Genomic DNA, 24893 nt, shown 5'->3' with positions numbered 1-24893 from the left:
CTATAATTTTATGCACAATGGAAGGAAAAAAGTGAGCAAGTTCACATACCCCACGCTTCCCCAAAAGTCAAAGTGCTGAAATTCCCAGAAAAAATAAAGGAATCGCAATTTCCATGTATTATGCTCATCTATACACATTGTGTCCTAAATACGTGCAAAGTTTGACGAAATTGTGTGCAGCGGTTTATGAGGAATTGCACTAACAAACTGTTCATCTCTATTTTCAAGATATGGCCAAAATCTAAATGTGAAAGTGCGGAAATTCCCGAAAAAATAAAGAATTCGGAATTTTCTGGTGATGTGTAAATCTACACACACATTGTATCCCATAAATATCTGCAAAATTGGACAAAACTCTGTGCAGAGGTGTATGAGAAGTTGCACTGACCAAAAAAAAAGAAAAAAAAAAAGACTGACTGACGGGTCAAAAACATTATACCTCATGCACGCAACTTATTGCGAGGAGTATAATAAACGAGTTTGATTCTGTGGTGCAATGATAATGAAAATAGAATTTAATGTGAATTAAATTTCTAGACATAAATAATTAATGATTATTAGAAAAAGCATATAGGTAGAGAGAGCAAACTCCCCATGAGAATTCCACATTCTACCTACAATTAGCTTTTTTAAAAATTCTCTTGTCTGTTGTCCAGGTCCAGGTTCGACACGTACGTTTGAGAAGGTAATTGAGAAAGTACCCAATGTTCCCATTCCTGTGATGTATATTTCACGTTTATTATATCCCCCGCTTGAAAAGTGGGAGGGTATATAGTAATCGTTATGTCCGTCCGTCTGTCCGTGCGTCTGTCTCTTACGCTTTGGGGTACCAATCTCTTATCCGCAAATCATCTTGTACCACTTAGTGAAATTTAATGAAACTTTCACAGAATCTAAGGTTTATTACATATTACTATTGTGCAACTCCTATTTTATTTTTCAGGGGTGTAGCAACGGGGGGGGGGGGGGGGACCTAACTTATACTATAGGAAATGTTAATTGAAGGTTTTGTTTTTTTTGTTTTTTTTGTTTTTTGCTTGTCAACTTTTTCAGGTAATTAAAAAGAATTCTCTGACTGGCCACCACTTTTAAATACGATGCTACGTGCCTGCTTTTTGATTCGACACATATTTTGGGTTTAGCGACAACAGCAAAATATGGACTGCCATTACATGTATAACCACATGGGAGGCGGGGTATCCTTTAGTGAGCTCATTGCTCACAATACCTCTAGTTTCTCTTTCAATTTGGGCGTTTGGGTTAATTTCTTGTCCAAATTAAAATTATTATTCAATTTACGAAGTTTCGACATCCCGTCTGAGAAAAATCCTTGATCAGTTCTAAGGCTTAATAGATGGTACAGCATAAAGTGTGTGGGATTTTATACCTATTATTGCCCTAACGGATGGGAGAGGGAGAAAGAGAGAGTTCAATATACAAAAGAGTTAATAAAAATTATCCGTATTCAACTAGTGTCAAGTATCCCTACTCTAGCTCGTAAAATTATCTCTCAAATACTCCTAAAGAAATTATTCTTATACAAAAAAATAGCTAGACTATTTTTTTTTTGCATGCCCCCCCCCCCCCCCGCGCCTAAAAAAAAATCAAATGCCTAAATGTCAATCTGAACAGGGGGTGGCCTTTCTCCGTGTTTGTGTGTGTGTTAATGAACGTATAGATGTACACATAAAAATTTGTATTCTGGTGAATTGCTTTTAAGATTTGAAGTAAATAATTACCGTACCTCAAATTACTTGGTTTAGATTTGAGATTAGTACTAAAATAATCAGTTATAATTGACAAATGAATTTTGCGACGCAAGCCAACTGCAGACTATATACATGACTTTGTATAGAATGTATATTAAAAGTACATGTAGATAGACAATTCACAATTATAGCTTATGAACAGCAGTTATAATACTTTAACCCCCCCCCCCTTTTCAGCAGCGCAAATCCCAAATAAGTTCTCTTTCCACTTGTGATATTTTCCCTGATCAAAATGTGATCAGCACGGACTAAGTTTATCGACATGCTAGTCTGTACGGAGTAATGACAGTGTGTTTACTATTGAGCTTTTATGGAGTTTATTTCTTTTTTGTGATGCATATTTCAATAAATGGGATTCAGGGTGTATATCACTTGACTTGTGCACATCTTTGAACCGATGCAGTAACCTTATTTCCAGGTATGGGTACGTTTACAGCGTTCGAGGCGTTTTCTCGATATGCATCAATTGCATCTTTAGGACCTGCAAATCAAAGACGTAGGTTGTTTTGTTCCATTCAAATGATATAATTTCAAAATGTGTTTGCAAATTTTACTGCTTTTTATTTCAAGCTTATTCTGCATAAATTGGCGCACTGTAAAATACGTACTCATGCATCTAAATTTCTCTTCCAAACTTGCATTTTTTCCTTCTGATACAAATCAATAATTATTCAGAAATATGATTACTATGTTGTTTGTTGTGGTTTTGAAATGTCTTGATCACCTCATGTGTTCTCATATGCTTTACCATCGGAGATGTGCACAAGTCGATACCCAAGCCACAAAATCATTCAAGTGTAACGACCGCATTGGGGTATATATCGTTACAATGAGACAATGTATCTGAAAGAAATATGGCGGAATACGGCTATAGTTGGTATGAAACAAGTCGTACATAGATGAAAATGTTGCGTTTTTAAGAATTCATGTCAGCTTTAAGATGCACTTGACAGAAATAGCCAAGGTCTGAGAAGAGCAAAGAATTGTAGAAGGACAAAGACAGTTTTATGTGCCATTTTCTTAAATATTAGTGGTCTTGTTGTTCAAATTATTATTCGGGAAGGCAGTTCAATTTCTGGAGGAGTCCAAAAAGCAACTTTTTTGAAAAAAAACAACAAAAAACGAAAGGTTTTTGAAAGAAAGGAACCAGAAAGAGGAATTCACTACATTTAATTTCTTCACGACAGCGTCCAAACCAACACGCCATGAAGAGTTAAGGAGTTTTGGGGACAAACAGAAAGGTAATATTTTGTCACACAATAATATTCGCCAGATCTTTCATCCTTTGACTTGATTCATTTTCCAAACTTTAAAAAAAACAACACCTTTTAGAAAGAAGAAACAAGTTAAAGAAATCATAGGATCTGCTATAATCCAATATATGAAGGACCATACTCAAAAATGAGTTCTAAAAACAATCAGAAATTGGATAAAAATGTTACGGACATGTGTTTTAATTCAAAGAGAATATCTTAGTTAAATTATAAAGACTAAATCATTGAAAAGCGTCTTTTGCTTCTTTCTGGGCACCGAGGACATTATACACAGAAAAATATACTCCCAGTAATTTGGTCAAAGAATCGACGACTGTTTTTATCCATATGGATATGCATTACTAGTAATAAAAAGTTGGTCCTATATCATATTAACGCCAGGCAGTGTCATACCTGAAAAAGGAAAAAAAATGAAGTGAAATGTGGAGATAATAAAGAACATTCACAGATCTCCAAAGCACCTGCAATGGTATCAGGTGCCTGATGATCCAGAGTTTAACAATAACATTATTTTAAATTTCAATATCAAAGTTTTCGGAAGTCTTAAATTAAATTGCAAAATGTTAAACTGTGAATATACCATTTAATTTGTATTGAAGTAAGCAGCACTGGAATAATAAATTTAATGAAAAAAATTCTCTGTTTTAACAACAGAAAGGCATTCGATTGAAATGTTTCACAGATAAAAAGAAAGAAAATAAAAGATAGTTTTTTTTTTGTTTTAGAGCTAAACCATACAGTTTATTCCCGTCTTGGTCCGTTTCTTCACTGTTGTCTCTTCCTTTAGTCTCCAAGGAGGGACTACTAAGAAAAAAAGGAATTTATTCAGATTTGAGCGTTTTCAGGTAAAAAAAATCGCTAATACATCAGTTGTTGAAATTAGAAATTTAAATCTTTTATTATGTATTCAAACAATTTAAAATGGCAATCAGATTATGTATATAACTTCGTACCTCATGTTTACATCTTTTTCCCTTAAACAACTCTGTAAGTTTGGTTTTTCTTTAATGAATGAATATGCAGTGGTTGAAACGAATATCACGGTCAACAGAATAAAAATTATCGATAGTACCATCCAAATATTGATGCTAACGGCAGACTGTCCTTTCTTTTCTTTACATATTTCCCCGGGTTGGCATAATTTTGCGTCACTCATCGGATAAGCAGAGGTAAGCTGTATTTCTGGATTTTTGACTGACAAACGTACAACAGCTGTAACATTCAGAGTCTTCCCGTTAAACGTATTGAAAGCAGAGCAAATATAATCTCCGGAATTGTTGGTTTGAAGATTTTTCAACAGCAGAGAGGATCCGATTCTATCCAAGTTGATAGTGTGTTCCTCTTCACTACTATTGGTAGATAAGAATCCCCAGCTGTACACTGGCGGAGGGTTACTGATAGTTAAACAGTCCAGTTTTTCTTCATCGCCAACAGAATACACTGATAATGATGGTGTCAGTGTAATTACGGCCTTTTCTGGACCATCTGATGGATAAAAGAAACATCGATAAATTCAGTTATTAATTCTAAATAACCATTCAACAACATGACTTAAGGTAGTTCTATACTCGGCACTAAATGGGCTCAATCTTTAAAAATCTGCTTTTATAAGATAGACACACATCCCAGCAATGGATAGTTTACACAGTGGTCAGAAAAATTATATGTCAACATGTTCACTTTTCCTATATGCTATAGCAACAGTAACATCATATATCTACATCCAGCTTGAAGGTGACGATATGGCTTCACTGAGTATATACCCACTGTGAAATTCCTGTAAAATAGGTCTGAAATTTAACCTATCCTTAGATTTTGTTGTATATAAATTAATTTAAAAAGTCTGCATAATATTCAACACAACAGATTTACACAATTATCAACCACACAATTTTAAATCTAAACAATACATAAATCCAAATTAATATAGAATTATAAAGAGTAGAAACATATTAGTATAAAACAATATATAATCATTGTTTTGCATGAATTATTATTTTTTAAATATTGTATGGCATATATTGGCCACAGTGGTCTATTGTAAACTTTTGTATCAAAATTTAATGTCAGAAAATATGCTTCACGGGAAAAATTACAAATCAACTAAATCAACATCAACGTATCATTTAAAAAAAAAGGTGACGATATGGACTCAAACTACAATCGTAAATTTGCATTATTTTTACTAAATTATATTTAAGAAAAATGATAAGCTTAAAAAAAATATATGTTGACGCATTACTTTTCTGTGGTATTGCTCTAATGTTACTCTACACTAAAGGGACCCCACTTAATTCTGTACTTTCTTCCAGAAGTAATATATTGCCACATATTTCTGTAATACTGTTAATGTTTGCTGCTATGGATGCCCTTTTTATAATTGATGAGCTTGTATCAACAAAGTTGTACATAATTTAAAACAATAATTATACACACCCAAAACCTATTGTCCCTAAAATTAAAATTGATATCTTATTTTCCTCAAAACAAGGGGCCCGGAAAGTTTGGCCTTAAAAAACTTAGTCATTGCCTGCACTGGACAAAAATAAATAAACCACTACTAAAACACACTTGTCTTTAAATTGGAGAGTTGTTGCCCTTAGATATAGCTAATTCTCCCACCCTCAGAAAATGAAAGTAATTCACTGATTTTTTCTCAGAAACTGGATGATTTTGCTACAGAAAGTAACGCATAGCCAGTGTGCTGCAAGTAATTTTTTCATTTGACATATTTCTAAACTTGAATCAACTTTTGTCAATTGTATACTTAGTCATTGTGAAAAGATGTGGATGGAATTCGTGGTTTGCTGTTGGAGCAAGTTGTCAGGTCTGGCCAGAAATATGTTTGGCTTTAAATATAATATTATATTGCATTAGGGATGACTGAGTGTTCAGGATGCTTACCAAGGCAATATTATCTGTATGAAATTGAACCTTATGACAGCTAAGTTCCTCCCCCCAAAGCATAACTGACAACACTATCAAGAAATGTTATATCTCTGTTTTATGGCCATTCATAATTATTAGCTCCTGCAAAGTAAATTTTGTAATACTCCATTGAAATGGTCTAAAAATTTAACCCACATTAACATATCCTCTTTCAATGCCCTAGTGATTCTAATGTGACTATTGGGACGGGAAATGCCAATCATAGAATCATAAAATCTTCTGTTGAATGCCCTACTACCCCTGATAGCCTTGGAAAAGAAATTGAGCTTTCCAACTAATGATTCCATTTCTTTCAACTTAACCTTTGACCTTTCCATTAAAATGCCAAGCAGACCTTTGAGTTCCTGTATTTTATCCCTTGGGATTCTTACAATTTTAAGCACCGTGTCGATTTCTAACCCTAAAAACACTAAACAAGTAACAGGTCCTTGTGTTTTATCCACTGCTAAAGGAACCCCAAAATCTTTGCACACAACCTGGAATAATGTCATTAATTGCAAACATTCCCTGATCCCCTACTCCCTGCAAAGATAAAATCATCTAAATAGTGCTCTACTGTATTTAAACCAGATTTATTTGTTATAACCCACTGCAAAAATGTTGAAAACTTTTCGAAAATTGAACAAGAAATTGAACATCCCATGGGTAAGCACTTGTCAAAATAGTATTGATCCTTAAATCTAAATCCTAACAGATCAAAGTCCCCAGGGTATATTGGGAGTAACCTAAATGCACTTTTAATGTCGACCTTTCCTAACTCAGCACCGGGTCCTAACTGATTTATCATATCGACTACTGTATCAAAAGCTGTGTATTTAACGCTGCAATCATCTGGGTCAATAAATGAGTTAATGCCAAGTGATGGAGGGCATGAAAGATGTGTAATCATCCTCCAACCACCACTTGACTTTGGGACTAGACCAATTGGAGAAATGTGCATATTAGGTATAGGTGGGTGTGAAAATGGGCCCAGCACCCTTCCCTCCTGTACTTCTTTAACAATTTTTTCTTGCAACTGATTAGGGAATTGCCTAGCCGAAAGCAAATTCTGAGATAAAATAAACATTCTTGGACCTGAATAATTTAACTTAAACCCATAAGTGAATCCTTGTAATATTTCATTTGCTACATTCCTTATTGGATATTGGTGCAAAAAAGGTGCCAATGCAGAAACCCTAATTGGTGTTGAACCTATTTCCCATAAATCTGGGACCCGAGAATCGAGGGCGTCTAAGGTTAAGCTGGGGGGTGGAAGCTCCGTTAAGTCGACTGGATTGCTGGACCCCTGGCCGGAAGGCCTGTCTTGGGCTGAAATAAGAAGCTTGCCTGTTAACTACATTTACAGAGAAAGGACAATTTACCATGGCATGATCTTGACCACACTTTATACAAATGTGCGTGTACGAGCATGGTTTCCTTACACAAAACCCCTGAAAATTAAATGCGTAACATTTATTTGCCCCTACAGTTCCCGAAGGTGATACGTTTTGCCCCCCAGTCATATACATGACCCACAATTCTGTATCTACACCTGACCAAGATTTGCTGGGATCCATAGCCAATTTTAGGCGGAACTGCTCGTCATAAAGTTTCCACCCAGAGGACCTACCCGCCCCGGCACGTACATTGTGCATGTATTTTAGTAAATCCTGATATTTACCTGTATGGACAGATGTATATATGCTCAAATAAATTAGAAAGGCATCCGTCCATTTCTCAATTGTTGTGATTTTTTGAGTATTCTTGGGTTTGCTTTGCATTTGGCCATCATTACCCAATACAAAAATTCGCTCACTAGCTGAGTCTTCAATATTTGAATTTCTTAATAATAGTGACAAATCAACATATTTGCCTTCAATAATTTTTTGTCTGATAGTCTCGTTTACATTATGGCCCAATGAAAACTGAATTGAATTTAATGGTGTGGGGATAGAACCCCCATCTTGCGACAGAAAATTATTTGTACCTGCTGATTGGTCAGTTAAATTTTGGGTCCCCATTCCGTCGCACGTCGGCGCTTGTTGTGTCGCCAGTGGCGCTGATCCTGTCGTAGATTCCCCCGGATCCTGAACCTGGGGCTGGGCCTCTCCTCCGACCTGTTTTTTGCTCTTCTCTCCTCTGCGTCTTGTCCTTATGGGCGGCATGCTTACAAATTTATTTAAGTTCGGTTTGTTAATTGAAGAAAGTTATGCCTGCACACAGAATAATGGCGATACCGACACACTACAGGATGCTGCACGCTGCCCTACAAAAATCTCCAAATATCCAACAAATATGCTGCCATCGGAAGCGCTCCAGGTCTTAGATGTCTTGTAATGTCGTTGATTCGACTAATTTTGAAAATCGAATTGAGTTTTTTCGATTAATTAATAGTTATTTTTAAAATTATTTTTCACTTTATTTTTCACTTTAATTTCTAAACCATCCGCTGGTTACAGGCCTTTGTTGAAAAAGGAAGTGGGGATGCTGTAAATTCAGAGTGATGCGCGAGATGCATATAAAATCCCGGTCCAAGTTTCCGGATTACACAACAGATTGATCTACACAATTATCAACCACACAAACCAATTTTAAATCTAAACAATACATAAATCCAAATTAATATAGTTTAATGCTAATTATAAAGAGGAGAGCTTTGATAACGGCACATATTTACAGACAAGCTGAAATATGTGCAATTATAAGATAGACACACATCCCAGCAATGGATAGACACAAGAAAAATTATATGTCAACATGTTCACTTTTCCGCTATAGCCTATCTAAGTATATACCCCTAAATGTAAAATACTGAAATTTAACCTATCCTAGATTTTGTTGTATATAAATTAATTTAAGTCTAAATATTCAACTTTAATACCCAAAATAGAGTAGAAACATATTAGTATAAAACAATATATAATCATTGTTTTGCATGAATTATTATAAATAGATGCACTTTGTAAGGCTATTGTATCAAAATTTAATGTCAGAAAATATGCTTCACGGGACAATCTCGGTCATTTAAAAAAAAATATGGACTCAAACTTCGTAAATTTGCATTATTTTTACTAAATTATATTTAAGAAAAATGATAAGCTTAAAAAAAATATATGTTGACGCATTACTTTTCGTGGTATGAGCTCTACACTAAAGGGACCCCCTATTTTCTTTCTTCCAGAAGTAATATATTGCCACATATTTCTGTAATACTGTTAATGTTTGAGTGTATACTTGTATCAACAAAGTTGTACATAATTTAAAACAATAATTATACACACCCAAAACCTATTGTCCCTAAAATTAATCTTATTTTACTCAAAAAATAAATAAATAAATAAAACACACTTGTCTTTAAATTGGAGACGATGAAAATGAAAGTAATTCACTGATTCTCAGAAACTGGATGATTTTGCTACAGAAAGTAACGAAGTGTGCTGCAAGTGAATCAACTTTTGTCAAATACTTATTCAAAAGATAATTTTGCATTGGGATTCGTGGGTAAGCAGGTTGGGGGAGGGGGGGGGGTATGCGTTTTATGCAATAATTATTATTCAAAGTAAATTTTGTAATGTTTGATTAGTAAAATCCATAAATTGTGTAAGTCAAATCGTAGTCAGTACTTTTCTTCCGAATTATCACTATTAGCTTAAACCACAGGCACCTGAAGTATGGATAATACCCCCACCCCCCTTTTTTTAATGAAAAAAAAATGTAAGAGTGTAAAATATCTCAAAAATATAAAATTTCCCCGTCAAACACATCTATTTGTCGTTATATGCAAGCAGATTGTACTTTTTCTCACGTTTAAAGAATGGCCCTATTCGGTATAATAAAAATACACGTGTTTTTATTATACCGAATAGGGCCATTCTTTAAACGTGAGAAAAAGTACAATCTGCTTGCATATAACGACAAATAGATGTGTTTGACGGGGAAATTTTATATTTTTGAGATATTTTACACTCTTACATTTTTTTTTTCATTAAAAAAAGGGGGGTGGGGGTATTATCCATACTTCAGGTGCCTGTGGTTAGACCGTCCCCCTTATCAGTTAAGACTGACTTAAATTCAATTGCGTCTACCCGTTGTCAAAACTAATCTGACTGAAACTTACGTTGTCCGTGGAAATATATATACTGCGAATGCATGGTCCCCGTCGAGGCCTCATCTAAGAACTCTAGCGGAAGTTTAGATGCTGCACAGATAAAAAGTGGGATTTTTTTTTCTTATTTTCTCTAAATAATATTTATTTTATCTTTGCTTAAATTATCAGGCAGAGTGTATTTTGTCTTTACAGTACGTTTTCTTTTGTTTTTCCTTTTCCTCTAATCTTTAATTAAAAGAAATATGAAAGTAATGTTATTTATGTATTGTTTGAGCATTTAAGTGCCTTTTTATTTGTCCTGATAGGGAAAAAACATAAAAATTAAACAAAATAACAAGAAATATTAAGTAGAAATGAAGCGCAAGAAGTGCCAACTTTGAAAGCGTATTGTAAAAATTCTAGACATAGAATCTCAAATCGCCACATACAATTGATAGTTTAATGTCTGATCTTTTATTTAATTGTACTCTGGTGCTTGCACTTTTTGATTAAAGGTAGGCATGCGGCGTTTGAAAATTACCTGTGCTATCCTCTGAAATCAGAAGATAAACTATCCGACATTGCATTGCGATTTCCATATATGGTAAAAAATTTGGCTGCCATATTGAATCTAGCTATCCTCCAAAAACGGAGGCCGCCCAGACCTGTTAAACACTGGCACATGGTACAAGATTACAATGTGGTAATAATAACCAACTTCATCAGCAGATTTTGAATGAATAAAAACTTACTTAGAGAAATAATCTATAAACAAAATGAGCTAATGTAAAAATAGGTATGAACTTCAACTTTATTCGGTCCATGTTATTCAAGGTCATTTGCCAATAAACATCCGTACACATGGTGGCCTATATTTAGTTACTTAGATTCCTTTAGCCTATCTTTAGGGGATTTAAAAATGGGAATATCCATAATTATAATTCTTACAGTATGAGTATGCTTTTGTAACTTTGGGTTTGGTGCAATTTATCAGTTTATTTAAAATATTGAGTGATTTTAAAAAAAAAATAAATAAATGTTCAAGGAAAGGGTTACCCTAGCATTGCCATACCAGTTTACCTTTTGTCCTAAAAACAGTGAATAAATAAAAAAAAAAGAAAAAAAAGAAATACAGATTGAGAAGTAATAAAAGTTTGACAAATCTTTAGAAATGTTATTTAGCTAGATTCACAAAGGGACATAACTCTAATTAAAGTTTATAAATTTCAATCAAGGCCATTCAACTTTAACAGGGGTCCAAAGAGAGGCATGAAAGATATGCAATTGCGACAAAGGCAGTAATCAATTGTGAAATAAAATAGTTTGAAGTAAAATACATAACAAGTTTTGGTGCTTTTGAATGTAACATTACAATAATGCATTTTATGATATGAATGAAACATCAAGTAAGATGTGTATTTGTATTATACATATTTACAGTTGTACACATGCTATATGACAAAACTCAAGGTAAGTAAATATGAATGATGACTAAAAAAGTAAATAGATTTTGAGTAAAAAAATTCAGTTGGATGGAAGCATTGCAATCAACAATTCAGGCTGTAAAATGTGGGAGGCATACCCGACATAGGTAACATGCACCATAGTTGAATTGTACATTGTCTGTCAAATCCACATAATAATAATATATTAGGACCAACAGCATCCTCACCTATTCGGATATCACTTCTCTTAAGGGGCTTGATAGGGAGGACAACTTCAGATTCAACAAGAACAATAACAATGTGGGCATAGTAATTTAGGACCTCAATGGTTCATTAGTAACAGTTGATATAAGTAGGATTCCCCAAATTTTATTTTGATTAACTACATGTAATATCTAGCAAGGCTAGCTAATATTTTGCTGGTTAATATATATCAAAGGGTTCAGATTAAGTAAGATGGGGCGAAGGGCATGTTTCGCATATATTCCATGTTGTCATTTTGGTCAATGGTGTAGTTAAAATTATACATAAAGAAAATAAAAGAAGGCCATTCTGTTTGTTCCTTGGAAGCCGTCTCCAGTGTACATGAGCATAATCATGAATTTCTCTAACAGCGCCTTTACCTTAATTTAGAAGGTTTGATGATAACACAATATAAACATATATTTAAAGGGACTGGGTGGTTGTGGCCATGTTTAGGCTATTTGGATCTCCTTTAGAAGAAGAGCTCAATAAAGATGTAACTGATCAAATTTTAAAGCTAAAATTTATGAAATTTTTCTTTGCCAAGTGATAGTTGACAGCTTAAGATATCATATCCCAAAATTTAAAATATATCTGGTGGTTAATAATTGTTGACCCCCTAGCCTCCTTAATGTCTTATCACCCCTTAACAGCTTAAAGGCCTTGTATCCTATAAAGTGGTGTTTAGTAAATGAAAAGTTTTGTACCATCTTAAGTTAACATGAAAAATCAGGTAAACTTATTTTACTAATTTATTATATATAGATTATTTCACAAATGTTGATTATTTACACAGAGATTAATTTCAGCATGGGCTTTTATTTCCTGACAATGTTCTAAAAACATGGGTCTAGTCACTTGTTTAATATCTATACAAGAAGAGAACTTTGGGTATTGAAATACAATTCTACAAATAAAAGACTATAAAAAGAAGTTATATAATAATAATTTATAGGCTAATTGAAGCACTGTGAAATAAATAAATTGTCAAGAGTGTTAGGAAATTAACATAATTAACATTTATTCCTTTGAGTTATCTTTCTCATAGGGGAAAGTGAACCTTAAAATAGGAATTGCAACTCAAATTTCCTGAACTTTTATCAATTTTACTCGTTATTCAATTTGGCATTGGGAATGAAGGACAATTTACAGAGTTCTTCAGGTGCTACAGTCAATGCATATGCAGGCTCATTTGAACACAGCTCACAGTGCTGGTACTTTCTATGTATTTTCCTAATATGGCATATGCTGTATGAATGGTCATGCAACAATAACAAATAAATCAATAAATAAATAAAATAGAAAGGGTTATAATGAGACTTATAAGGTTCAAATTGGGGCTTTTTGTCAGTGTTGGTTTCTGCTGTGTCTCTAAGTTGTTAAGATTTGCTATTTCACACAGATAAAAGTTGCTTTAGTTAAAATTCTATATTCACAGTTTTTAAACTCGCAAAGGGTAAGTTGTTTAGGTAACTAGTTTTCTTTATCACTAATAAGCACTAAAGGCGAGATTACCTAACTACCTAACAGCAGGGTGGGGGGGGGGGGGGGTGTTAACACGTATTGTTCCACAGGCTAGGTTACAATCCAAACCATTTCCTACAATATTTTCTTTTTAATAGTATGTGCTTACTGTTGGAAATTAAGACACATATGCATATCTCAGGGGGCATTTTCCCATTGAAAATATCAGTTCAAACCCAGGTGCCATTTGCATGTAATATGATAGGTGTTTATCTCTCATCTGAGCAGTTACATGTAGCATAATTATTTTATGTTACTTTACACATTTATCTCATTTGGGATTAAGATGCATTAGTCGGTGCATATATATGTACATGCAGTTTACATTCATGCATTAGCTAGTGGGTACAAATACAGGTTAGCTAGGGGATACAAATACAAATCCACATGTGTGTAGGAGTTAAAGATTCATAGTACTAAGATAAGATAAACTTCTCCAGCATTTTAGGGTATTAGATATAGTATAGGTTTCCACTGACTAAGCATATTAATTTTTATGCTCTCTATCATATATCCATTTTCTACAGCCTTAAAAAGAGTTTGAAGTCTATTATTTAAATAACCTATTCCATAACATATTTTTGCAGGGGGGGGGGGGGGGTTAAGGTGTGAAAAGATCATGCATTTTTGATACAGCATCAGCTGGGAAGGGGTTTAGAATAAAGGATTTAGTCATAGGTGCCTTCAATGTCTGCTGCAGTCCAACTACATTTACAAATGAGCAGTAAAATACAAAGTCCTCCATTGTGTGTCTTAGTTTGAAAGGTACTTATTATATACAAGATTTAATCAATTTTAAATGGTCCTTTGAAGAGTTCGCTTTCAAAATAAGTGGTACAGGTATAACATCATTCTCTCAGAACTGGCAAGATACATAACCAAATATCACAAAACATGTTCTGTAGTTTACAAATCGTGCATTTGAACACTTTTAAAATTATTGTCAACAATACAGGAATAGCATAATCATGCTGAAAGGGAAAGGGGGGGGGGGGGGTTAAAGAGTAAAGGTGCTCATTCATCTTGTTTCTAATCTCTGCATGAAAGTATTTTATCACCTAAAAAATAAATAAGAAATAAAATTCAAATTTATAAACAAATAAATAAAAAGGGGGGGGGATCTAAATAAAACGTATTTTCTACATAATTTTCTTACATTAGTCCAGGTAGTAGTTCTCTCTTGCCAGCTGGATATTAATAATGGAATCTGAGACCCAAAGCAATATACAAGTAACTTGGAAAGATATAAATTCAGGAGGGGGGGGGGGGGCGCTAGGCCCAATTAATTTGAAGGGAGACCAGAATTATTTTAATGCAGGATAGTTCTACAGTGGGTTGGCAATGAGAGAGAGTGATGTTCACGATGGATGGGTTGCTGAGGGTTTTGAGTAGGCTAGGAGTCCATGGTGGGTGGTTAAATTGAAGTTGCCTACCCCCACCAGGTGGCGGTGAGCACCTACGGTGCCCATGTGGCGAAATTGTCACCTTCAATTTAACCATTGAACTGTTGATTTTGTTGACTTTTTGTGGTTGATGATGATATATGTGATGGTTGATGTTGATATATGTGATGTTGACTTTGAAAATTATATCTTATACAATTTAAAGCTAAAGCAAAATAATATAATTATAAAAGATAATTTGTGTTGAAATGTGTCCGTAGCACGAATGAGGTCAACCCAGCGTGCTACTTTTCCCGTTAGGGAGGGCACAACTTATGTTGATGTTGGGGGTACGCCATTTTGCCGGCTGCCTCACTGTTGTGTAGACCACTGTGGACAATACCTGCCAACTCGAATAAAACATTAAACTGAAATACGTAGCATTTGTTTATTATATACATAGGTCTTTGATAATACCGCATATTTGAGTTCATCTCACAATATGCGCCGTTATCAAAGCTCTATCCTTTTATTATATGTCATCATTCACCTCCTTTTTGTGGAAAAAACTAATAAATGTGATAAGCCGGAATTTATTTATCCATCCATACAGTGTCGGTACTTAGTCACTAGGTTTACGGGTTATCTCCCCTTTTCTATGCATCAATGAAAGTGAAAGGTGGGTGATGAAAGTATCCGATTTATGTTTTTGTATTATGAAATACCCTCCCACCTCAACCCTTGAGCTAGGTGTTAAGTATATACCCTTTCTCCTTTTGTTTGTTTAAATAACGTTTTTCATTGTTTTACATGGTTTGGCTATACCAAATTTATTAGAGTTATGCAAATGTTATTGAGAATCTTTTTCTGCTGTGGGTTTTTGTTTTTGTCTTTTCAGATATTAGAGATTTCGTTGAAGGAGACTAACGATGCTGATCTGAATTGCCTGCTATTTCCGTATTCTGGGACCTTTGGAATGATCTCTGGCCGAATACCATGCATGACAAGGGTCAACTTGGCGAATTATCCATTCGAGGAGTTCGGGGAAAGACAGTAAACTATACTTCACAGTGGTCGTATTGGCGAAATCGTCACCTTCAATTTAACCATTGAACTGTTGATTTTGTTGACTTTTTGTGGTTGATGATGATATATGTGATGGTTGATGTTGATATATGTGATGTTGACTTTGAAAATTATATCTTATACAATTTAAAGCTAAAGCAAAATAATATAATTATAAAAGATAATTTGTGTTGAAATGTGTCCGTAGCACGAATGAGGTCAACCCAGCGTGCTACTTTTCCCGTTAGGGAGGGCACAACTTATGTTGATGTTGGGGGTACGCCATTTTGCCGGCTGCCTCACTGTTGTGTAGACCACTGTGGACAATACCTGCCAACTCGAATAAAACATTAAACTGAAATACGTAGCATTTGTTTATTATATACATAGGTCTTTGATAAATGATTTCGTAAAATCAGGAAATTGTGAGTTTTAATCAAAATTCTGTGATCCAAAAGCAATGGAGATTTCACTTTAAATAGGAAAAATAAAAATGACTGATATTCAAATTTCATAATAATATTAGTTTTAAGTAAATAAAGAATAAATAAAAAAAAAAGAAAAATTAAATGCTAGAAAGCTTGTGTTTCTTAACAGAACACATTTTTAACAGTCTTAAAATTGTCCAAATTCAGCTAAACTTAGACGACAAAACAAGCAAATTCAAATACATTGTATTTGTGGTCCCTCGCTTTCGGTGTTTTTTTTATGTGAGATGTCATTATTTATGGCATAATCTATCAAATATGAACGCCCTATCATATGCCTTTTAAAAGTAACCACCAAAGTTGATTTAATTTTTTTGAAAATTAAGTGAAACACGAGGATCAATTGGTCAGAAATCATAGCATGCCCGGAAATATTTTGTAACAGGTTATACACGTGTCAAATTTGAAAGGCCCATCTCTTCTCAAAAGTTATAAGGAAAAATTGCATTTTTGAAAAGTAGGTCAAACGTAAAGGTCAGGGCCACATAGTCAAAATTATAATGTATCAAGAAAGTTCTTGCAACAAGTAATATACATGTGAAAGGCAAAAGCCTTTATTCTTCTAATCAAAAATATATGGCAATGTTAAAGTTTTCGAAAATTAAGTCAAAATTCAACGTCATGGTCACAGTGTCAAAAATCATAATGTATTTAGAAAGGTTTTGCCACAGGTAATACACATCTTTAGTACAAAAGCCCTGTTTCTTCCCATTCAAGAGTTTTGTCCTATTTAAAGTAATTTAAATTTTTGAAAAGTAGGAAAACTCCAAAATCAAGGGGTCAAAAATCAGTGCATTTAGAAAGGTCTTGTCACAGATAATAAACATATGTACATGTATAATAAAAATCAGGTCTCTTCTTTTTCCAAAGTTTTTGTGACAGACGGACATACTGACAGACTTACAGACGAATGAGATTAATATTCCCTTACTTTGGGAAAAGTGGGGGACGATTAATATATTACTTTATATGGGAATAACCGGACCAGTTTTATATACTGGCAATAAAAGTAAGTTGCAGCTTGTACCATTTAAAGGGTAAAGATGCTACGATCCGACTTCTTGGACTGTTCAGTGCTTTTAATCGCCTTGTCAAGTTTATGATACTTACACAAAACTGAGATTGGCTTTGAGTCTTTGTATGGTCCTGGTTGTCGAGTAAGATCATTTTGTGATGTGCAATTGAATACAGCGCCATTGTCATTTCTGGAAACATTGTACGTAAAGCTTACGTTAAGAAAATAAGAACAATTATCTGTCTTAATAAAAGTATTATTTGTAAAATTTGAAGAGTATATTAATTCTTGGTCAGTTGAGCGTCCAGGAATTTTCCAAATCTGAAGGTATCCTGGGGGATTTCCGACATCAGCGTTACATATGAAACGCACGGATTGATTTTCCTCTAGTTTGTTGGTGTGTTCTACGATAAATTCGTCTGGTTCCGATGCTTCGGCTGCTCAAATAACAAAATCAAAAAAGAAATATGATAAAGATATACATTAATATACAACTAAAAAAAAAATATGGATTAATTTTGAATCCATACTTTAGTATCTTAAGTAGATCTATAAACGTAAAAAACCATTATCTTACGGAAAAAAAAGTAAAATCCAATGAAATTAATTGGAGACAAGTATAATGAGATAGTGTTATCACGATGAAAGAAAACATTTACTTCTAAAGATGGAGAAAAAACTTGGACATAATAACAAATGTCAGGTTCTTAATTTTTATTTTACCGGAAGGAGTAAATACAACATTTATATCATGAAATACGAACATTTATCAAGCCCAAATGTTCATTGACACAATACAAATCGAAAGCGGAGCAAACACAAACCTTAAAAAAATCAGAGGTAGGATCAGGGGGCATGATCTAAACTTGTATTCAGTCCCACCTAGTGAATTCTAAATTTAGAACATGACACAACAAAATACTTTAATCAGAGATACTGAAGCATCTACTGGCTTAAACAACCGTTTTGCTATTATTTTAAAGATATCAAATAAATTTCTTCTTTTTCGGGGGTGGTTGTGTCAATTATTTATCAACATGAAATTTTATCATGTTCACATTATTTTCCACAATGTATATTTTATCTAACTTTGCTGTGAAAGCAAAATTGGATTGTCTTCAATTTCAAATGATATTTGAATCGAAACCTATAACCTGACGTGTGCTACAGAGTAATGTTTTTGACGGCACGTAACGGCACACACGAATAATGAATGATCTCAACCTGGTAAATTCAGAATTTAGAACATGATACAGTTACATTGCTTATAAAATTACCTTGGAAAATGACTGATGTTTGGTTTTGATTATCATCAATAGCATCATTTAAATAAAATTCTATCCAACATCGGTACAATCCTTCGTCACTGCAAACAGCATGATTTATAATCAGTGTAGCTGTGGTGAGGTTTTCCTGTGGTGCTATAAGGTGTGTTCTGTTTTCTAGATATTTCTTAAAGTCTTTGTGTATACTTGGGTCTGGCTTTCCAGAAACCGAAAAATAAGCCACATCCACATACTTATTTCCAAGATGTTTTTGCCATATAATTTTTCTGTCTGAAATTTCCTCTTTATCCTCCCTCGCATAATTACAAGAAAGGGTGATGTTTCTCTGTAACTTTACTCTTACTTCAGATGGTGTAAATATTTTGAGCAAGGAAACACCTGATGGAAAACAAAATTTATTCTGCACTTAATCACATCAATGATCCATAATGGGAATCTATTGAAAAAAAATCATTGCAATACATGCAAACGAAAAGAATGCATAATAAACTTCCTTAATTGAAATATATAGAGATAACGAACAGTATTCAAGCTCAAGTATTCAAGTATTTGCTGACAATGTCTTTGTATCGACCATAGAACTTACGAAATGATGACTTTAAACGAGACTGCTTATATGCTTGTTTCATCAACTTGTTGGTCAAAAATTTACCACGTGTTAGAAATTGTACATACGTATCGAATCAACTGAGATATATTAATCCTTATGCAGGTGATGAAGGTATATCGCTTCATAAGAAAGGTAAGCCGATAACGATTGAAAAGTAAAAGTCATCACGTTTATCATGAAGCTTGGTTGGTTAGATTACCATTAACGTCTTTTTCATGTAAAATATCCGAATACGAAGCAGATGTGTCAGACCCTGTGGTATCTTTGATCTCAAGCTCACCGGGATATATCGTTTCGACTAAAGAACAGATATAACCATTGTTAATTGACAATACGTCGTCGATATATCTAAATGTCGAGGTGAAAGCCACAGCAAGTATTTTCTTCTTTTCGCGTATAAGATTTTGGACAAAGTCTGCTTCACATGAATACAAAAATAGATCTGCTAATAACGGGGCGCAATTGGTACCCATGGGAATTTAATTAGATTTTTCGAAGACCTAGTCTCCAAACTGAAAATTAAATTAAAGAATTTGATTCTCATAGTTCTGGACGTTTTTTCAATTATTTTTGTACAGCATTTAGAAATTGTTAGAGTATATTTGTTAATATCATTGCAACAAAGGGTCTATATGTGTGCGATCAATGTTACAAATTATATTATTCCACCGTACTTGCTTTGGTTCGGAAAACGTAGGAAAAGTGTATGTGAAATAATAAATTATTTTTTCAAACATTTGTACTAACAGAAAATTCCAGATATTCATTACCTTATTATTTGAAAAACATGAGGAATTTTCTTTTTTAAAAAGTAATTATTGAGAAATCATAGATCAAAGGATGATAGTGGCCTGGATATTGAGATCTATGCCAAAATGAACCACGCATAAATGAAATACAAGAAAGAAAAAATACATGTATTCAAAAAAATACCTACTGTTTGCCAGAAGAAGGACCAGAATCACAAGTCTTGTCATCTCGTTTCGTATCCAGATTGCTCAGTCAATGACTTTCAATTTTTAAAAAATAACCATGCTCTAAACAAACGAAAAATATTAATATATATCCTTTATGTTCATGCAGAAAGTATGAAGATACTTATTATTTATTTTTTGCCTGTAGAAATTATCTAATCGCTATAAATAATCCTTTTAACCACCTAAATTTACTTGACGAATTGGTCATTATTACATGTAACAGAATTTTGTTATTATGGGGTGATGTTAATACTTTTCTAATTACGTTTTTAATTTCTAATATATATTCCTGTCAAAATATTATAACTGCTTCTAGGGACAGACCTGTCCTGAAGGACGTCTTGACCAAATTTCATGAAAAAATTAACATAAAAAATGTTGAAAAACTCAGGAAAAATTCACAAGTTTTAAATATTATAGTACAGAATTGCGTGGTTTACTTCCCACTGAACATTTGTGGAAGTTAAAACTTATACACTTTTATAAAAAGACATTATCTTAAAAATGTCCCTTGGATATGATGTCATATAGAAAAACTTTAGCTGAAATATTGCAAGGGGATGACATACCCCTCTTTCAAACCAGTTTTCACTATTTTTTAAATTTTCCTAGCAGGAAGGAAAGCGAATATATATTTTTATAAGAGTGTATATATTTGGACTCAGTTCCTTTTGTTTAAACCTTAAATATCCGGTCTCATCGAATGCTGATTTTTTCAAATGATATAACATTTTTTAACAGGATTAAACTATTCAATACAACTTTTGGAAAAAAAGCAAACAAGGACCTCAGAAGGACACCAGAATTGGGATCAGAGGCAATGAGGGATTTAGCATCCCCTGCCGACCGGTCCCACCCGTCGTGTGATCCTTGTCATGATCGATCGGGAAATAACGGGAAATCCATCGACAATTCAGTAAATGATGGCCCAATGATAAATATGAAGAGTGCCAGTCAGTATTTGTTTCAATCATAAATAAGTTTTTTTTTTATTTAAAAGGTCATTGTATCGCTCATAGAAGTTTTAACGAGACTGCTGACATTCTAGATATTCCTGTTTTATCCACTTGTTCGTCAATAACTCACATCGTTTTAGAAATTGTTCTAAGAATATGTGTGATTTGTAATTCTGTACCATTGTCACAATGCTATTATACTGATTGTAAACGTAAATACTAAATTTTTTACTTCACTATTAATATGCACGCTACTTCTTCTTAAATGGCAATTTATCATGAAAATCAAATATAGGATTCAAAATATAAGCAAAAATCCCTAGATGACTGGGGAAAAGAATTGTTTCACAATTTTTAAAATTAATCATTGATGACAAATTAAAGGTCATAATCTACACCCGAAAAATAGTTGTCTATATATAAAAGAAAACTATATACATACTGTGTGCCCTATGATTATAATTTACGAGTTTGGTAGAGTTAGCAGTTAAACATTTATTTAATTCTGATGTATTAGGCACTCAATAAATTCAGGACCAACTAAAATCGTTGTAGTAAACATTTTAGATACACTATGTAAATGAGGGTACCGTTAGTTTCAAATTGATATTAAACAGAAAAGACTGACCTCAGAAAGGCGAATTTTATTATGAATAAATTTGCTGATGCATTAAGGTAGCCAGTGCATTGCGTATTGTAGAGTAGGATTTCTCACACAGCCAGCACCCTGGAACATGTACCGTGGAGTAGAATTTATCCTAACAACCCCCCCCCCCCCCCCCCCCCGAAAAGTGTACCATAGAATATGATTTATCTTACAGCCAACCCTTCGAACCCTTCGGAGCATGTACCCTAAAGTAGGATTTCTTTTACAGCCAGCCCCCCCCCCCCCCCCCCGGAACATGTACAACAGAGTAGTATTTTTTCCTACAGCCAGCTCCCGGAACATGTACAATGGAGTAGGACTTTCCTCAGTAGAAAAATATCACAACTCCCCCCTAATTCTTTCTCAGAGTAGGATTTTCACCTATATTATATGGACAATATTTAGGATAAACGTTTATCTGAGTTTTCTACGAGAAATGGAAATATAAGTAAGAAATATATTAAGTACTTTTGATTATAGAAGAGACAAATTTAGTATAAATTCTAAAAATATTTAGTTATTTTGTGATTTGATTAAATGATTGTACTCCAAAAGCCCAATATTTTATATCTGCATGGATTGATCCTTTGTGCTAAGTCAGTGGCGTATACTAGAATTCCTTATAGGCAAAAAGGTTGTAGCAAACACATCATTTTCTCCCAGTAATAAAATTTTAGTTGAATAAATGGAGGGGAGTTGATAATAAATCATACCTATTGATTTTATTTTGATGCAAATGCCAAAAAAAAAATAATAAATCTTAGCAATCTGCACTTTTATACCTATCCGATTATGTTCACAGTTTTAATTTATATATATTTAAGTACTAAACTATTCCTTTAGCTGAAAGTTTTTAAGCCAAAGTTCATGTGTTTTTAATAGTAATTTTGTATCAGAAAATTTCCTCTAAAGCAACAGGAGTTTATAATGAGTACAGGAAAAGAAATTGATAATTTGAGTTATATTTGTTTAGTTGGAAATTCAACGTTTTGATCGAATTTCGATTATTCAGTAAGGACGTTTCCATATTTTCTAAAAGAGTAAAAGAGTTCTCAATTTTGTTCAGTGGTCCTCATATCACGATATAACTGAACTGTAAATACGTCTACAATATTTCTTTCACTGGTAAAATTAAATTGTAGATGTGTAGATTGCATAGATGCTGCATTTGACCCACCCAATACCTATACAGAGGAAGCTCCTTCTCTAACCACACTTTGCACCTCAGACTACGCGTACATCTGTGACTTCACTCTAGCCTATACATTAGCAGAAAGGAATATACGCCACTGTGAGGGCGAGGTAAATGTGAAAAAATCTAATATTTGTTATTTTCCTTTGAAATATATATATGATTTAATTCTGGTAATAACGCTGTATTTGATTGGATAAAAAATTTACTTTCTATGAAATAAGATACCTACGTCACAATGACTTGCGTCAAAAAACGTATCAATCCCCTTAACACTACATTCAAATTTTGTACAAATTAGTCATTTTAACGGACAATCAACTTTTTTTCTTACACTAAATGAATAAAAATTTAATTATAACGATGAATAAATTTAAAAGCTACCCATTTTATACGATGTAAACTGGTTTTGAACAGTTTACGTTTTTTTTTAATAAACCGCTTCGCGGTTTTTAAAGCGTAAACTGCCCCAACCCAGTTCATAGCGTGTAAAATGAGTAGGTATTAAGTTCATTCCATAAATATAATATCTGCAAACATCAACATGGAATTTCATAGTACACCTATATTCTTTTAAATAAAAATCAATATAAAAAACAACTTAATATAAGTTGAGCTCAAAATATGACTAACCTGTTTACGGCTCTCAAAACAAACCTAGCTCTCAAAATAAGGAAATTGACTTTTTTTATCATCAATTTGAAAAAAAAATATAGATGTTTGGAGGAAAAACTGATATCAACTTCAATTCAACATTTTGTAGATCTATTGGTTGATATTTTGATCATATTAGCAAATACAATCAAACACTAAGTAGACATACCGGCATACGGTGAAGTCTCTTTATGAATGAAAAATTTTGGAATGGGACGTTAAACAATATACAATCAATCAAAAAGTAGAAGGATGATAAAATTGATCCTCCCATTCCATTTTCTACACTGAATTGTTTACATATTTTCCGTTTACCCAATCATGACAAGAAACAAACGTCGCAGTATATATACATCACAGTAACACTCTCGTGTCTGATTACCCTAAAACATGCGAACCTTACCTTTGTAGCTGGACCTATCACAGAATAAGATTTTGATTTCATCGTTGATCCATTTTCGTCTGCATTATATTTCCTTTCAGGTTTATCAAACTGGTGATTGTCGGACATTAATATTCTATATTTATGAAGACAACCAACAAGTTTTTTAAGGTCACATAGCCTCTAGAGGTTTCTAGAAGTGTTTCTTTTCTTTTTTTATTTAGAACAATTCACAGCACAAATCTCAAACAGGTCTATATGTATGCCTACAGATAATCTTTCTTCCCTTTTCATGATATTTTTAACAAAGTCCAGAGATTCTTTTGGACATAATACTATTTGTGTCATTTATAAGAAAGTCGTTGCTTACTCAAATTTATTTGAAATAAACTGCAGGGGATACTTGAAAAAAAAATATCCCACTTTATGCAACAAGCACTACACTGTAGATTTGGCATGAGGGTTACTTGTGTAGTACATGAATAGGAGATATCGTTGGCCATTCACGTTTTTGCCATTTTCAAAATGGCCGCCACGACTTTCAAGATGGTGTTATTTCCTCTATTGTATATTTTTAAAACTTATAAATACTAGTATTCAACAAAAGTCGTGGTAAACAATGTCTATTGATGTTATCAAATAGATTTCACTTTCGTGCTTAATGTTTTGAAAATTTTTGTATACTAAAATGCTGATCGTTGCTTTGCAAATCATGCATTCCTTTACTTTTTGATTAAATGTTTACGTCAGTTCCGCATTTTTGTTCATGTAACTACTGAAAAAGAAGAAAAAGGCTTCTTTATTGTTTTTCATTGGAGATTGCAGCTTATGAAGAAAATAGTAAAGAGGTAAATCTTTTTTTCTAAAGTTGTAGTCTTTTGATAAAGATGTAGTGAGTTGGTTACTTAAAATGATCAATTATAATTAAATTATGAATGATATATTTAATTTTTGGGGGAATGAATTCTAT

General features: G+C 33.4%; 1 protein-coding gene across 3 annotated transcripts; it reads right to left on the bottom strand.

The window, feature by feature from the left end:
- Positions 1 to 2878: 2878 nt before the first annotated feature.
- On the bottom strand, positions 2879 to 24278 carry LOC134245402 (carcinoembryonic antigen-related cell adhesion molecule 5-like). Of its 3 annotated transcripts, none has more exons than XM_062727693.1 (7): positions 23945 to 24278; positions 20054 to 20153; positions 18498 to 18884; positions 17316 to 17657; positions 3997 to 4528; positions 3782 to 3847; positions 2879 to 3436 (listed from the first exon to the last, which is right to left on the bottom strand). In XM_062727693.1, the coding sequence occupies exons 2-7, from the start codon at positions 20091 to 20093 to the stop codon at positions 3415 to 3417; spliced, it is 1389 nt and encodes a 462-aa protein (XP_062583677.1). In that variant the 5' UTR covers positions 20094 to 20153; positions 23945 to 24278; the 3' UTR covers positions 2879 to 3414. The 3 variants fall into 3 exon arrangements, with proteins under 3 accessions (XP_062583677.1, XP_062583676.1, XP_062583678.1); XM_062727692.1 differs by lacking the exon at positions 23945 to 24278 and adding an exon at positions 23521 to 23731; XM_062727694.1 differs by lacking the exon at positions 23945 to 24278 and adding an exon at positions 23521 to 23731 and having other exon boundaries at positions 3782 to 3844.
- Positions 24279 to 24893: the final 615 nt, after the last annotated feature.

This window comes from Saccostrea cucullata, unplaced genomic scaffold (assembly GCF_032062105.1).
Source record: "Saccostrea cucullata isolate Sc308-1 unplaced genomic scaffold, CSIRO_AGI_Scuc_v1 ctg2102, whole genome shotgun sequence".
NCBI lineage: Eukaryota > Metazoa > Mollusca > Bivalvia > Ostreida > Ostreidae > Saccostrea > Saccostrea cuccullata.
Note: the sequence above shows the minus strand (reverse complement) of the source record. Positions and strands in the feature narration are given on the sequence as shown.

Coding starts and splice junctions, on each gene's coding strand:
- LOC134245402 (XM_062727693.1), bottom strand. CDS start 20,093: ATGACAAGACTTGTGATTCTGGTCCTTCTTCTGGCAAACA. Junction 17,658..18,497: donor AACATCAGTCATTTTCCAAG/GTAATTTTATAA, acceptor TTATTTGAGCAG/CCGAAGCATCGGAACCAGAC. Junction 3,437..3,781: donor GACCAAGACGGGAATAAACT/GTATGGTTTAGC, acceptor TTCCTTTTTCAG/GTATGACACTGCCTGGCGTT.